General features: G+C 41.1%; 1 protein-coding gene across 1 annotated transcript in view; it reads right to left on the bottom strand.

The window, feature by feature from the left end:
• PRKG2 (protein kinase cGMP-dependent 2) overlaps positions 1–5,953 on the bottom strand; it is an 89,350-nt gene extending 83,397 nt beyond the window's left edge. Inside the window, exon 1 of the mRNA XM_077774747.1 lies at positions 5,493–5,953. Within this exon, the coding sequence (XP_077630873.1) occupies positions 5,493–5,953 (461 nt within the window). The remainder of the gene's footprint in view (positions 1–5,492) is intronic.
• Between the last annotated feature and the right edge of the window lie 10,656 nt (positions 5,954–16,609).

Genomic DNA, 16,609 nt, shown 5'->3' on the forward strand with positions numbered 1-16,609 from the left:
CTTGCTATCAGATCACCACACAATTGGACTTTTCTCTTCTTTCTTTCCTTACATAGGGAGTTTCATTTTCTGCTTTTCAGAAGACTTGAGTTAAGGCAATAGTATTTAGAAGCATACACACAATTTTTTTAACTATCCAACTGATTATTAAAAGTCTGTATATATGTCCTTTAAAATCTTAAGGGGCACCTGGGTGGCTCAGTCGGTTGAGTGTCCAGCTTCAGCTCAGTCATGATCTCACAGTTTGTGGGTTTGAGCCCCACGTAGGGCTCTCTGCTGACAGCTCAGAGCCTAGAGCCTGTTTCAGATTCTGTCTCCCTCTCTCTCTGACCCTCCCCTGCTCACGCTGTCTCTCTCTCTCAGAAATAAATAAAACATTAAAAAAATTAATAAAATCTTTAATAATCTATTGGTGTGAAACCCAGACCGGAACCTCTCAAAAAGCATCTAAGTCGCTATTTCGTGGAAGTTAAAAAAAAAAGTTTCTTTCTCTCCCACAGACAGGAAGATTTTCCTCTACTGCAAACTGAGAAGAGGGCAGCACTTTCTGGAAGCATAATTTTCAGGGAGAAATAACAATAGCCAGAAGCTGTTTGTAATCATGCCCCCCCCCAAAAAAAAAAAGCATTAGAAGAGCATCTATTTCTAATTATATATTTACCTCTTCATAAGGCTTCCAACTAAAATGTAATTCTCATCTTGGAAAAGTGGTAGAGAGGAGTCGTTGGAACAGACTTGAGACAGCAGATGTTCTGGTTTTGAATCCTTGTTCTGATATTAAAAGCTGTGTAATCTTGGGCAAGTAATTGAACTTTGCATGTCTCAAGTTTCCTCATATATAGAACAGGGGTGAAAATAATCCTATCTATCATATAGGTTTGTGGTGAGAATTAAATAATCCAGTATTTGTGAAGCACTCAGAATGGTGCCTGGCACACAATTACTGATATAGAAATATAGAAATTATTACTAATCTTAGCTATTCCATACAAACACACCTGTCCAATAAAGGAGCTACATTTCCATAATGCACATTCAAGTGCTCGCCTTGCTTCACAAAGGAAACACAAATAACAACCATACTCTTCCTCTACCCCTTGATGTAGATCTTATTTAAATGGATGACTCACGAGCATTTTCCACTTTTACCTATTCTGCTCCTGGGGTGGGAGTGACAAAAGAAACTAATTGTCCTTCCTAAAACTACAGTCAACATCTGAAGTCAGACGGCAAGTCTTTGTTTTATCTTTCCTTTTCAGGGAAGAACAATAGTTTCAAATGATAGTTTTTGCGTTCGTAGCGAAAGGCAGTCATACTAGCAACTTGCCAGATGTCTCTGATTAATTTGCCTGTGTTCCACCAGACATTCAGCATGAGATTGTAATTTTGCTCTGCCAATGCTGAAGTTTGCTAAACAATGTCTACATAAACAGAAAATTTAATTTCAGTGAAAAGCCTGACCTCTTAATACATAGTTGTCTTGGTACTCAAGACAGGTCAGACGTGGACAGAGATGCTCTCTGGACTCTTCCTCACCCTCCTTGGCCAGTGATATTCAGTTCTCAGCCTTGGGAAGCACCGTACTCATTTGGGAACCCATCATGTCCCTTACGGATATCACAGTCTGTGCTATCAGGTGGATCAAGCCCATTCCCTATATCCTTTCCACACAGGCCCGAGCTCTAAGGATCCAGCCCTTGGTGAACACTGATGCAATGGATAAGTGCTGCTCAACTCTGCTTGGAAGAAGCCAGGAAGCACCACTGTTCTTCCCACCAATCCATAGGGCATATCAAAATAAATCAGACTGGTACCCAAACTGGCCTGACTTGAGGCCTTTGAGTTTTGTGGGGAGTTCTAAGAACACTAGGATTGTAAGGTTAAAAAACTGGTTTCAAGGTCAAGAATCTTGGATTCTAATCTTAGCACTGTCACTTACCGTGGCATATTTGGCAACTCCCCAGCACCTGTTTCCCCCCTTCTCCAGGAAAAGGGGTAGCGTGAAACAATCTCTAAGGCTCTTCTAGCTCTAAATTGTCTGCTGTTCACCATAATAAATTTAAATCAGAGATCGGAGCATTTGACATACTGGAGTGCTCTGACTCATCATGATTTATGACACCTCGGTAAGGCTGAATATCTGTAATAAAAACAATCTACGTGCCCACATAGTTGCATGCCTCAGACAATCAAACATGGTCAGCGGGTACAAAGCCAAGTCACTACAAAAGACAATGATATGCTGCTGGTTCAGTGCCCTTTAAGAGTGACCCCCCCCCATTGTGTCCACCTCAACCTGACAGGTACATTCTCATTTTCTCTGGCTTTTGCCCTAAAACTGAACACAGGTCCTATGTTGTCTTTATAGTATTCCCAAACTTCTCTAGGTCATAACTCCCATCTCAGAAGATAGCAGCTCCAGTCAAAAATGCATACCCACTTCCAAAGAAGATATGCGAATGGCCATCAAACACAAGCAGAGATGCTCAACATCACTAATCACCAGAGAAATGTAAATCAAAACCACAATGAGATATCACCTCATACCTGCTAAAATGGCTGGTATCAAAAAGACAAGAAATAACAAGTGTTGGTGAGGATGTAGAGAAAAGGCAACCCCCAGGCACTGTTCGTGGGAATGTAAACTGGTACAACCACTATGGAAAACAGTATGGAGTTTCCACAGACAATTAGAAACAGCATACAATCAAGTGTCACACTACTGGGTATTGACCAAAGAAAATGAAAATACTAATTTGAAAATATATACACACCATTATGTTTACTGCAGCATTATTCATAATAGCCAATATTGAAAGCAACCTGAGTGTCCATCAATAGATGAATAAATAAAGAAGGGGTGTGTGTGTGTGTGTGTGTGTGTGTGCATGCGCACGTGTGCGTGTGCACAGTGGAATATTAATCTCATAAAAAAGAATGAGATTTTGTCATTTGTGACAACATAGGTGGAAACTAGAGGGGATGGTGATAAGTGAAATAAGTCAACAGAAAGACAAATACTATATAATTTCAGTTATATGTAGAATCTAAAATACAAAGCAGAACAAACAAACTGAAACAGGCCCTAAATATAAAGAACAAACTGGTAGTTGCCAGAAACGAGGGAGCTGGGGGACAGGTGAAGGAGAGTGGGAGGTATAGGCTTCCAGTTATAGAACGCGTAAGTCACAGGAATGAAAGGTGTAGCATAGAGAATATAGTCAATGGCATTGTAATAGCATTGTGTGGTGATAGATGGCAGCTACACTTGTGGTGAGCATGGCACTACTTATAGAACCTGAGGCACAAACCAGTCAATGAAAAAAAGTGATTCCTAAATTCTAATTAATTTTTCAATTTAGAAGCACAAGGCTCTATGAAAGTATATGTGGAATATTAGGGCAGAAATGATCTAGTTTGGTCTCTTCAGGACTTAATCATTAAAAAACCATTAGCCTCTTTCTTCATCATGACCTCAATGTAGACCTTAATCCATCTGGCTTCCTTTTATGATGAGGGGAATCATTACTAATGCTTATTCAAGAGCTCTAATGTCTTCCCTCCTGTCTCCCTCTCACTATAGATAGGTGGTTTGGCCCAGAAATTGTACCTAACTACTGACTTTCTTTTCCTGGTTATAATAGAACTAAAAAAGAAATACAAAGAAATACACTTATCTTGGATTGTTGAGATAAACAACTAGGAGAATGGTTTCTATCTCAAGATGGGCAACTCTTTGGGACAAAACAAATGAACAAAATTTTTGCTCAAGAGAAATCTGGTGGAATATGCAGGGAGAGGGTCAAAGCAGATGATTTACTATCAAATTCTTTCATGCTTCTTTCAGATATACAAGAACATTTCTATTTGAATGATTTTTGTGGATAAATAATATATTGTGCTTAAATATATATAGCAATATAATACAATATAATACATAATAATATTATCTATATATGCATATATCTCTGTTATATCAAAAAAGAACACTAGACGATATCCAATTTTTGAAGCACAAGTCTGTAACATTTATAATTTCTGAATCCACAAATATGTTAATATTTGTTAATTTTGTTAATAACAAAAATGTTATTTTTGCAAAGGCATTAGTTAAGACCTTTCTAAACCAACTAATAATAAAACTCTTGGCTTATAACAAACTCTTCTGAACTCTAACATTCATCAGATTTCTTTCAGCCACAGAGTATTATGATTAATAATCCAGCATGACTTGTTTCCTTAGCAAATATTTATTGATCACTCACTATGTGACTGTCAACAAATTGATGTATTAAACCTCCCTTTGTAATTCTGTTGTCGAAATTAATCATATATTTGTTTAAGTCAGATGTTTTACGTTGATTTATATGACTCATGTTTATGAATAAGTTAAAATTTGTTTTAAATTCACAAATCTTGCATTTTCTAAGAGAAACCCAGGCTCAGCCAAGACATTATCAAGGCACCAGGTCTAATTTTAATGAACAAATATTCGTTCATTTAAAAATAATGCAGAAATGAGACCTTAACTTGGGATGTTTCCAGTCCATCTTTCCTGTTTAGGAAATTCAACCTTCAGTTAGAAAAGAAATGTACATTCACACACACTCACACACAAAGACATGTATGAACACATACGTTCAAGAATGCTGTCATAAACTTTTAATGAATCTTGTAAAAAGTCTTTATTTTCAAACTTAATTCTAACTTTTCATTGTTCCCTCTGCCTGAAATGCCCTTTCCACCTCATCTATGCTTCTTTCCCTCCTTCGGGGCCCAGATAAAAGTCACCTTCTCAGCCAGGCCTTCATGAGAAGACCAATTCTGTTGCCTCCCATCTTTCTCTCCCTCTAATCGCAGACACCCCTACTGTACTGTTGGTCTCCATCATATCGTGTATCCCAATTATACACATCTCCCTGCTTTTGTGTATACTGTCAATCTCCCCACGAGAAGGCCTCTGTGCCTGTAACTCACTAATACACACTTAGCATCTAACACAGCGTCTGGCAGGTGGTAGTACACAGCTTAACCTGTGGGATGAATGAATGGACTCCTCCTCCATGGAGGATCCAACTTATTCCTTTTTCATGATGCTTGTCAACTAAGTGCTAGCGAGCAGTTTCTGCTATACGTATTCATAATTCACTGTGATCTGTGTACCCCTTTAAATCCCCTCTTATAGAGAGAGAGGAGGGCAGACATCCTAAGACTACCTCTTCCCTCCCCTACGGTTTTCGAGATCATGGAAATGACTTTCGCAAACCCAGCTCCTCAGTTATACACATCACACACCAAAGTCTGGCTAACGCGCAATTCCTGATTTAAAGAAAAGTTTTGCTTTTCCAAAACAAACCAAGTTTAGAAGTCTCTCTATCCCCAAATCTGGAAGGGTTATTATCTCTTTTCCACTGAGGTGGCCTAAAAAATATCACCCACGTCTTTCATAATCTTAAAGCTATTGGAGTCAAAAAGGTGTGGGAACTTCTTACCTGGAGTCTTTTCTGACTCTTGCTTTCTCGAAAGAAAATTCAGGGGGTTTATTGAGGTCATAGGTTCGGGTGGTAGGCTCAGCAGACACCCCCGCTTTTGCTCCCCTCCTGCTATGGAGGGAGACCAATCCCGAGGCCTTCCGGTGGACCTCAAGAGGCACTTTATCTGGAGAGGCCTGAAGCGGGCTTCCTCCCTGCATGTGCACCACATCCTGAAGCTTGTTCAGCTGGATGCACTTGCTCTGGAGCTCCTCCGTGAGCTCAGCAATGGCCACGGTCTGCTTTGACAGCTGTTCCCGCAGCTCCTTCAAATGGTATTCCCGCTCCTGGATCTCAGCATCCTTCCTCCTCAGCTCCCTCTCCAGCTCTGTCACCTTGCTCCGCAGCGCATGGGTGGTGAGGTTTCCGGAGTGGCCATCTGGATGCTTAGAATGTTTGGGTTTCACCGAACCATTTCCCATTTTGCTCAAGGACCTGAGAGAGGACAGAGAACCGGCAATTACCTCGTGGAGCTTCACCACCCAACAGCCCCCACCACTCCCCGTTCCTATCTGGTTCACAAATAGAAACACAGTGGTCATCATTATTTGATAAGCAATAAATTCCCTCTGCATCCAGAAGCAAAGCTATTGACTGCTTTCCCTTATGTCTCCATGAGTTGGCCTTGGATTCTTTCTTCCCTGGCCCTTTGATGGAACAGGAGTCACTCCTAAGCATTTTGCACAAGTGGCCTGAGTTACCCCCTGTTCTCTCCGGTCGTTCTCCCTGCACAGCTGTCAGAAGCACCACAACAGGGCTGCAATTTGGATGTCAGCATGGCAAAGGTGCAACACAAATGAGCAGCCACAGAAGCAGAGGCTTGGAAATGTTACCACTTTCCCAGCGCTCTGTGCAGCTACAGCGAGCAACTATGCCCTGAGCTGGAAAGCAGCACATCTGCCTTCCTCCGGAGAAGGAGACTAAGTTGATATTGCTCTATTATTTGCTTCTGTTGTATGGACATACTATGTTTTGTATTTTGGATAGTGTTCACTGTGAAAAAGTTCTGGGTGGCAGTTACTAGAAAGTAACACAGAGAGAGGCGTGTGGATTCACTGACATCTTTTACTTTATATCTTAAAGCCAAGGTTGTCCAAAATATGAGGAAGTATGGTGCAAAGTTCCATTCTTTTCCTATTAAGAATGTGCTCTGTATGGGGCGCCTGGGTGGCTTAGTCGGTTAAGCGTCCGACTTTCGCTTGGGTCATGATCTCGCGGTTCGTGGGTTCGAGCCCTGCGTTGGGCTCTGTGCTGACTGCCAGCTCAGAGCCTGGAGCCTGTTTCACTCTGTGACTCCCTCTCTCTCTGACCCTCCCTCCCCTGCTCACGCTGTCTCTCTCTCTCTCCTAGAAATAAATAAAACATTAAAAAAAAAAAAAAAAAAAATGGGCTCTGTGAAGGCCCCAAAGTGGTCACTAATCCAGCAAATCTCAGGATGTGACACACAAATAAGGATCATTAGGGTGATTTAGATGATTCAGATTTTTTTTAGTTCAAAACTATGTGGTTATTTTAACATTCATTAGAAATGTAAATAATTGGCCCCACAAAGTTGCAATTTCATTGATATTATTGCTGAAGTGAAAGATAAATTAGGTTTTTAGGCTTACTGAGTCAATTCAATGAAAATTTCTTAAAAATCATCTGCACGGTGGTTCAGTCAGTTAAGCATCCGACTTTGACTCAGGTCATGCATGATCTCACAGTTCATGGGTTCGAGCCCAGAGTGGGGCTCTGTGCTGACAGCTCAGAGCCTGGAGCCTACTTCGGATTCTGTGTCTCCCTCTCTCTGCCCCTCCCCCATTCACACTCTATCTGTCTGTCTCTCTCTCTCTCTTTCAAAAATAAATAAACATTTTAAAAGTTCTAAAATAAATAAATAAATAAATAAATAATGAAAATAAAAATCATCTGCAGATAATAAGCAAACATGAGCAAGACCACAAAAGAGAACTTGAAACAGTGAGTTTGGAAAATATTGCTTTGATTAGTTATCATAAGGTTCAAATCTTTTTAGGTGGCTACCTACTTAAACTTCATACTTGTGCATGTGCAATTTTTGACAGCCACAACTCAAGGAGCATTATAACACTTGTAAATTAAGCTTAAATTACCTCTCATTATATAATACCCAAAGAGCTAGACAAAACTTTATAGTTATATAAGCCACACATTCTTGCCCCTCTCTCCCTCCAAATTTCAAACTCAAGGAGAAATGAAATGCTTAGACCAATGTTAGCTCTCCCGGAACAGGTGTGATCTCTACAACAATAAAGGCATACATGGAAAGATGTAAAATAGCTCTAATCCTCAAACAGATGCAACCATATAGCCAATGCATATAGCCTAAGATGGATGTTACAAACAAAAAATAAATGCACTTGTAAAAGTAATTTTGCAATACCCAGATATTCCTCATAGAATTCAGGTTCAAAGTAGTCATTAATAAACATTAACATTTAGAGAACTGCCTTACTATATTGCAGAGATTTGGCAGGTTTAACCTTTAACTTTCTCTTGACTTGGCAACATTTACTATTCTTATATATTAAGAATATATATATATAAAGGTTTAGGAAATTAGAATTCATATTAGTGGCCCTGGACACTCTTATATCCCAAATAAGCAATTCAGAAGATGTTAGATTGGGACCTAGGAATAAACTTGAATGAGATTCTGAGTGACAGTCATGAGATGGGTGCCCCCAGAGGTATCTTAAATTAATGTGTGCACAAGGTTTTAACACGCAGCAGTGAGCCATCTTCTAGGCATGTTTTTTAGGTCCGTGGACAAGCATTCCTAACCAAGGCAGGATGGAGGGAGGGAAATAGAGGAAAAGGAACTGCCTTATAAAGAAAAGTGAGCATAAAAACCTTCAAATGTAATATTAAACTAACTGAATCTTTTTTTTAATGTTTATTTATTTTTGGGTGGGAAGGGCAGAGAAAGAGGGAGACAAAACCTGAAACAGGCTCCAGGCTTCAAGCCGTCAGCACAGGGCCCCACATTGGGCTCAAACCCATGAACCATGAGATCATTACTTGAGCCAAAGACTGATGCTTAACCGATTGAGCCACCCAGGCACCCCAAACTAACTGAATCTTTATTCACAGGACAATTGTTTCCTAAGACCAAACTGTCATGTACTGTATCAGGTGCATAAATCCATGAATTTGCCATAAATTTGACAGAGAAAACAGGGCTAGCATTCTAAACGTGAAAAGGTTTTAGAATCATTTTTGTTGTATGTATGGTATTCAAAATATTCTGTCCTGATCCAGTAATTTTACAAACCTGAAACACAATTAGGCATGTGTTAAATTCTCCCCAAACACTAACTATTCTCCGGTTTTAACGAAAACAGTTTAGAAGCTGTGTAAATCTTTCAAGCTATTTAGAATTCCAAAGAGGGGTGAAATGAGAGTACCTGGCTCATCTTTCAAGTAACCAATTTAAGATATGTAAGTAAGTTCCTGAATAGCTCAATACTCAGTCTGATTGCTTACTTAGTTCACTCATTTAAATGATCTTGTCCCTCAAGCCAAGGTTTCAAGTGTTTGGTTTCACAAAACCTAATTAGACTCATTCTGTTTCCTATATTCGTCACTAAGATAGATAATCTATTTCTCAAAAATGTATGGCTAGCCACAAGGAGAATGTATTACTGGCAACAGAGGTTGTTGCTCCATCGATCCAGCAACTATAGGTTAATAGAGTCATTCGTAGAATCAGGGGGCAAGACATGACGTAATAAATGAGCTTGGAGATGAAGATCAGAATTTAACTTAAGCAATGGAGTCAGTCCAGCCAGGGTAGGAAAACAATTGGCCCTTTCCCGGCTGCGTAGCCTTCTACAAATGACTTAGAATCCTTGGTTTTCTAATATAGAAAGCCAAAGGATTATTATGAAGATTGTGTTTGGAAGGTATCCTGTACAATATTTGGCACACTGCAGGCAGCGGGTAGCTCTCACAGTGTGTGGCTGGAGACAAGGCACTGAGTGTCTTGATGCAAGGAAACTTCCAGAAGAAATCATTGCTGGGTGGGACAAAGTCTGGCGTGCTGGATGCCTTCCAGACAAGAAGTCTTTAAAGATGCCAATTACTCCGTGGGGTTAGGGGACCCTTAACTTGGCCTGGTTTATCTCTTCCTTTAGGAAAAGAAGTCATTCTGGAATATCTTAGGGAAATCTTCCCTGATAAGGGAAGCTCCACCAAAACATGGAGACCAGAAAGCATCATAAATGACCCAGCCCTGGTGCCAGGACTGCAACAATTCCCCAAGCTTCGGAATTCCCTCTTGGTGCCCCAACCTGTTTGCACATATTGCACTGTAACCCTGAAACTAAAGGAGCCCGCGGAAGTGGTTTTGAAGACAATAAAGAAACACGACTCACTGTGAATGCAGTATTCTTCTGTATCCAGAAACAGGCAGGAGGAATAGAATGCGTTGTGGCATTTGGCAAGAAGAGAGGAAAACTACATAAAATTTTAAATTATTATTGCATTAATGTGACAGCTACGTAGGAAATGTCACACACAAGAAGTAACTGGAAAAGACACAGAAAAAGCAAAACTGTGAAGGCTCTTGCAGGTGGGTTAACACCTGGCAGCCAGCGTGGGAGGAATTAGGCTTTGTTGTCTGTTTTTTCTCCAGCTCTACAGTCGTTTGAAACCAAAATCTTGGCTCTGACTAGATAATATCTATTCTCTCTCTCCCCCATATGGAGTCTGATATAAATACATATATCTGTAAATATGGGAGATGGTATAGTGCTGGCTATAGTTATACAGCCAGAGTCTTAATCTGAGCCCTTTTGCTTAGTATATATATGCCCTTGGGCATGACTTGGGGCTCGAGTGTCAATAATAGAAGACATAGACCCATGGAGGTATAGGCAGGTAAAATAACTATACACATCATTTAGAGTTATTAGAGGGTCAAATGAGACAAACCATATTAAACATTATTATTAATACTTGTTAACATTATGTACCCAACAAAATAACTCATCTTAGTAGAAAAACGTATTGATCAAAAAGTATGTACTAAATAAACACAATATTATAGGAGAACGAAGTCAGTGGTGATATTCCCAGACTTCAAGACTTACTGTAAAAAAAAAAAAAAAAAAAGAGAGAGAGAGAAAGGAAGGAAGGAAGAAGGGCATACTATAAAGCTTGCAGTAATCAAGACAGTGTGATATCGGTAACAGAATAGACCAATAGGTTAATGGTATATAATAGAGCTCAGAAACAGACTCAGAAAAATGTTGTCAACTGACCTTTGACAAAGGAACAAAAGCAGTTCAATGGGGAAAGGATGGGTTTTTTTTAACAAATTGGACAACAATCCACACACATGCAGACACATTAATCTAGACAAGGATCTTCTATCTTTCACAAAAATTATCCTCAAATATTTCAAAGACCTACATGTAACACACAAAACCATAAAACTGCTAGTAGACAATATAGGCAAAAAATCTAAGTGAGCTTGGGCTTGGTGATGACATTTTAGATGAAACACCAAAAGCACAATCCATGAAAGGACAAAAACAATTATAAGTGAGCTCTGCAAAGACACTGTTGAGAGGAAGCAATGACAAGCCAGAGACTAGAAGGAAGTAGTTGCAAAGCACATAGCCAATAAAGAACTAGGATCCAAAATATGCAAAGAACTCTTAACACACAACAATAAGAAAACTAACAACCTTGTTGAAAAATGGGCAAAAACATAAACAGATACCTCACCACAGAAGATGGACATAGAAAATAAGCATATGAAAAGATGCTCCACATTATATGTCATTAGGGAATCTCAAATTAAACCAACAGTGAGATACCACCATACACTTATCAGAATGACCAAAATCCAAGCCCTGATAACACCAAATGCTGGAAAGGACATGGAGCAGCAAAGATTCTCATTCATTGCTAATAAGAATGTGAAATCATACAGTCACTCTAGAAGATGATTTCGAAGTTTCTTATAAAGCTAAATAATGAGATAATCCAGCAGTCATGCCCCCTGGTGTTAATTCAACTGATATGAAAATGTATGTCCACACCAAAACCTACACATAGATGTTTATAGGAACATTACTCATAACTGCCACAACCTGCAAGCAATCAAGACGTCATTCAGTGGACAGACGGATAAACAAACCATGGTATATCTAGACAATGAAATATTATTCAGGGATGGAAAGTAGTAACTACCAAGCCATGAAAAGACATGAAGGAACTTTCAGTACATATTGCTAAGTGAAATTAGTCAGTCTGAAAAATCCACATACTGCATGATTCCAACTATATGACATTCTGGAAAAGACAAAACGTAAAGACTGTAAAAAGATCAGTGGTTGTAAGGACTTGGTGAGAGAGAGGGAGGAATGAATATGTGGAGGATGGGGGACTCCTAGGGTAGTGAAACTACTCCAGGTGATGCTGTAATGGTGGATATATGTCTTATACATTCATCCAATGCCACAAAATGTACAACACAAAGAATGAACCCTATCATAAACTAGGTACTTCAGCTAATAATCATGTATGAATACTGGTTCATCAATTATAATAAATGTACTATATTAATGCAAGATGTTAAGAATAAAGAATGGGGGGTTCAGGGCAATAATATGGAAACTCTGTACTTTTCTTTTTTCCTTTTTAATTTTTTATTTATCTTGGAGAGAGAGAGAGAGACAAAGAGAGAGAGAGAGAATGTGAGCAGGGGAGGGTCAGAGAGAGAGGGAGACACAGAATCTGAAGCAGACTTGAGGTTCTGAGCTAGCTGTCAGCACAGAGCCCAAAGCAGGACTCGAACCCACAAATCATGAGATCATGACCTGAGCCGAAGTCGGACACTTAACTGACAGAGCCACCTAATTTTTTTATAAGCCTAAAACTGCTCTAAAACTAAAGTCTACTAATTAAAAAAAAATGTACTGAAGAGTGAGTGCAAAAAGGCTGATCTTTTTGCATATCCAGGAAATAGTTGAAATGCATGATGGGAGAAAGAGGGTCATGAGAAATGAAAAATCCAATGCGGGGATAAGATGCTGAGGAACTTCGCATGCCATGTGACGGTATCTGGATTTTAGTGGAGGTCAAGTTTTTTCAAGTTATGTGGTCAGATCTGTCCTTGAGAGAAATAATTTTCTTGGCCATACATATGGAATGGAGTGAAAAGGGCATAGAGGAAGGGAAATATTAAGAGGTTATTGCACTAACCCAAGTATGAGGTGCTCAGGACAGGATAAGGTCAAAGCCCCAACCCTATTCTAGTGTCTTGAACTTCTTGAACTCAAGATAATAATGGATCATCTCCATGGTAGCCAGAAGAGGAAAACATGATCATCAGAGATTTGGTAAAAGCTGTGGCTATAGGTAACGCTGCAATTTCCTTCCCTTCAACAAATCATGAAACAGAATAGATTCTTTTTTTTGATAAGGGTACTTTACCCTGAAATCAGATGAGTAAATTACACAGGTGTTCATAGATCATCTTCTAAGTTTATAGGAAACTGATGCATTTGGTGTTATCCTTAACTTTGTTTCACCAAAGTTCCTTTAGAAAATAGTTGACCATCACTAAATATGTAAATCCCCGCTTCTTCTCCCTGAAGCAAAACACACAGAGCTGCCCTTGTGAGAACAGCTCAATTCCCTATCAATGCCACAATTAAAAGTATCTGGCCCATCTGACCTCATGACTGATGACCTGGGGCTCAGTTTTTAATCTACTGGGATTTTTCTCTATCCACAGTGTATGAGTTTGGAGAGCAATCTTCTCTTGTCAGGAAGTCATATGAGTTACAGTTTCAGCTACTCCTGAGGTTGAATCTCTTTGAAGTGCCTCTCCACCCAACAGAATGTTCATAGTGATTTCTACAAATGCCACATATCCTATATGTTCACTGCCAAATGTGGTGGCGTTCCATTCAGCTATTTTTGGGTGCTAGGGTATCAAACAGACAGGCCATGACAGAGAAATAAAATTCTATAGGGGTAGGTCAGGAGAATATAACTGATGGAATTGCAGTGGTGATAAGAAGGAAAATAAAGATTTGGAAATTTCCATTGTGGCAACTGGGTAAGAGGTGATGTCATTAACCAAAATGAGGAGCAGACTGGAAGGCTAAGACAGAGAGTTTGATTTTGGACAAAGTCCGTTTGAAGGACCCGTGGAAACTTTAGTGTGGAGGAGTTCGGTAGGCAGTTAAGATATGAGGGACTAGAAATTCAGAAGGGGGGAGCTGAAAATATGTAGCCATCTTTGATACCTAAGTAGAGGCTGAAGCTGAAGTAGTGAATGAAAGGGTCTAGGAGACTGGCCATGAGGAGAGGAAGAGTGTCTAGGCCTATCTGATATTTGAAAGGAAAACTAGAAATATGGTAAGAAGAAGCTATTGCTTTGGCAAAAGTGGGAAAGGGTATGAAGGAATTCATGGTAAAATATGACAAAGGAGGGAGGGATCCTAGAGGGGTTGAATCCCTCAATGTGGTGATTAAATGGGTGCACACAGAAGGAGGTAAAAAAAAAAAAAAACAAAAAAAACCAACATTTTGATCTCAGAAAGCTTGGAGGAAGGTAGTACTATTTACTCATTCATTCATTCAAAGATGAAAAGAGCACCATCTATGGGTTGAGTACCGTGACACTGACTTCAGTCACAGGAATGAGTGCGCTTTATGAGACAGTAATCGGGCTGAATTTATATATGCTGAGTGTGAGGTTCCTGAACGTCATGAAGGTAGAAATGCGTAGCAGGGACTAGCAAAAAAGAAAGCTCAAGGCAAGAGACTGCTTCACAGAGGTGAGAAGTTGAAGTCCTATTAGCAGATGAGATCACTAAGGGAGAAATGAAAGGAATGTCTCTGCTATGATATAAAAATATATCTAGATAATACCTGTGGGTATTATTTATAGAAGAGGAGGAGGAGAAGCAGATAAGAAAGACAGGGAAGGAATGGTTGTATAAATAAGAGATCGAGGAGAAGTATCAGAGAGGCCATGAAGATAAGACTTTCAAGAGGGGAGCAGGCTGCTCTTCACATCCCACAGATACATCAAAGCAAATTATATCAGAGGAAAAAGCACTGGATTTAGCCTTTCACACAAGAGTTGGGATAGAAATCTGATTACAGAGGACCATGGGAAAACTGATGTTGAGAGTAGGGATTTCAAGATGGTATCTTGGTTCATGAAATGGGTTTTTAGAACACTGGGCACTGGAGAGTTTTTGTAAGCCTAGAATAATGAAGCAGTGAAGCTAGAGAAAATGAAAGCACAGAAGAGGGAATAATTGATAGGAAAACGGCCTAGAGGAAGCAAGACAATATGGGATGAAAAGATTTGGGCAACATCCAAGCAACATATGCCTTCACCGTGTGGTGAATTAGCCTCACTGGTAAGGATTCTGTAAGGATTCCAGAGGACTGGAGTTAAAGATTTCACATGTAAAAGAGAGATCTCTGCGCATCATCGTTTCGTGTCGTTTATTCTCAGTTACACAATGTTTCAGTGCAGAGGATGGCCTCTAATTCTCCAAAGAGAAGTCTCCACCATATTAGCTCATACTCTTGTGACGTACTAAACAGGAGTGCTGGCAACAGATACTGTATTCTCTGTGGGATGACCACCTTGTCCAGGATTTAAACAGAAACTTGCAAAAAAAAAAAAAAAGAGAGAGAGAGAGAGACTATCATTTGTAAGGAATTGTGTGTAGAGGAGGTGTGGGGGCGGGGGCAGCTGTATGTTGCTCTCTTCCTTTATAATAAAAAAAAGCCCCCAGGAACTTTGAGAACAAGGTGAAGATCAGGACACCCAGGTTTCTATCAGACCTTTCAGCTTGTTAATTCTGTCTGAGTCGTTTCTGTTGTCTATCCTCATTTGTGGCCTCAACTGCCGTGCATTCGCACCCTAGTTCGTCTCCAACTTGAACCCACTGCTTTCTGTCTCATCCCCTAAGTGGCTGATGTATTGTTTTTGGTTTTGTCTGCTCTTGTCTCTTCGTCACTGGGAAATACAGAGCAAGCAATGTGAAAGCGCCGCTCGGTGCTGGGAGTGCCACAGAACACCCACACAAGTTTACAAGGACTCATGAAGTCCTTGCCCGAGTACTTGTCTCCTAGCAGCTACCCAGGGCTAGGCGAAGCTTGGAGCGCACGCCCTGACAGCAGCGCCAAGCCCCCAGCCCGGAGCGACAGTCTCCACCGCGGTTCTGCTCCCGGCTCAAGGCGTGACAGCCCTGAGGAATCCCCACTGGGGCTGAGCTGTGCCCTCCCGCCCCCAGCCAAGCTTCTTAAAAATCAAGTAGCCTTCCCTCGCCTCCAGGAGCTCACGGAAGGCTGCCACACCAAGCAAACGCAACGAGTGCACACGTCCACACACAAACAGCACATGCACGAGACCGGCGGGGTGTGGAACGGAGGCGCACGGCTCGCAGGGCACGCACAGCAGGCACACGCGCGCACCCCCACCCCCTCCCCCGCCGGCGCTGCCCGGGGCGCCCGAGCCTTCCTCCCGCGAACCTCACCAGACAGCCGGGTAACTTTCCAGGNGGGGCCCCTGCGCGCAAGGGCAGGGAGCCGGCTTCCCAAAAGGTGGGGTCACTGGCGCGCGCACCCACACCGGCCTGAACCTTTACTCCCGAGACAGGCTAGCGGCGATTGCCGCAGTCTGCACTTTATACCCCATACCCTCCAGAGTGAGGCAACTTAAGTAGGGAGATAACATCGTGGTTGTAAAGCTTTTTTTTTTTTTTATGTTGTTATTATTATTTCCATTTCAAGTGTGTGGGACTAGGGGAGAGGAAAGTTCAGGGACGTGTTCATCTTTTCCTTCCCCTCCCTTTCCCTACACCCCTGGGTCTCTTTTCACTGCAAGCTGGTTCCCACCTCGCCTTCCCTCCCAGAGCGCAAACAGGCGCACGCATCCTGGACGTGTGCTCTCCGGGGTCACACCAATGCCCTTCTAGAAGACACGTGACCCCGGAGCAGCTTGGAGATGCGCTCTTTCCGGACTCTGGAGCCATAACTTACACCTAGTTTGCCTTTCCCATGATGGGGGG

This window comes from Crocuta crocuta, unplaced genomic scaffold, assembly GCF_008692635.1.
Source record: "Crocuta crocuta isolate KB4526 unplaced genomic scaffold, BGI_CrCroc_1.0 scaffold237, whole genome shotgun sequence".
In the NCBI taxonomy this organism is placed as follows: Eukaryota; Metazoa; Chordata; class Mammalia; order Carnivora; family Hyaenidae; genus Crocuta; species Crocuta crocuta.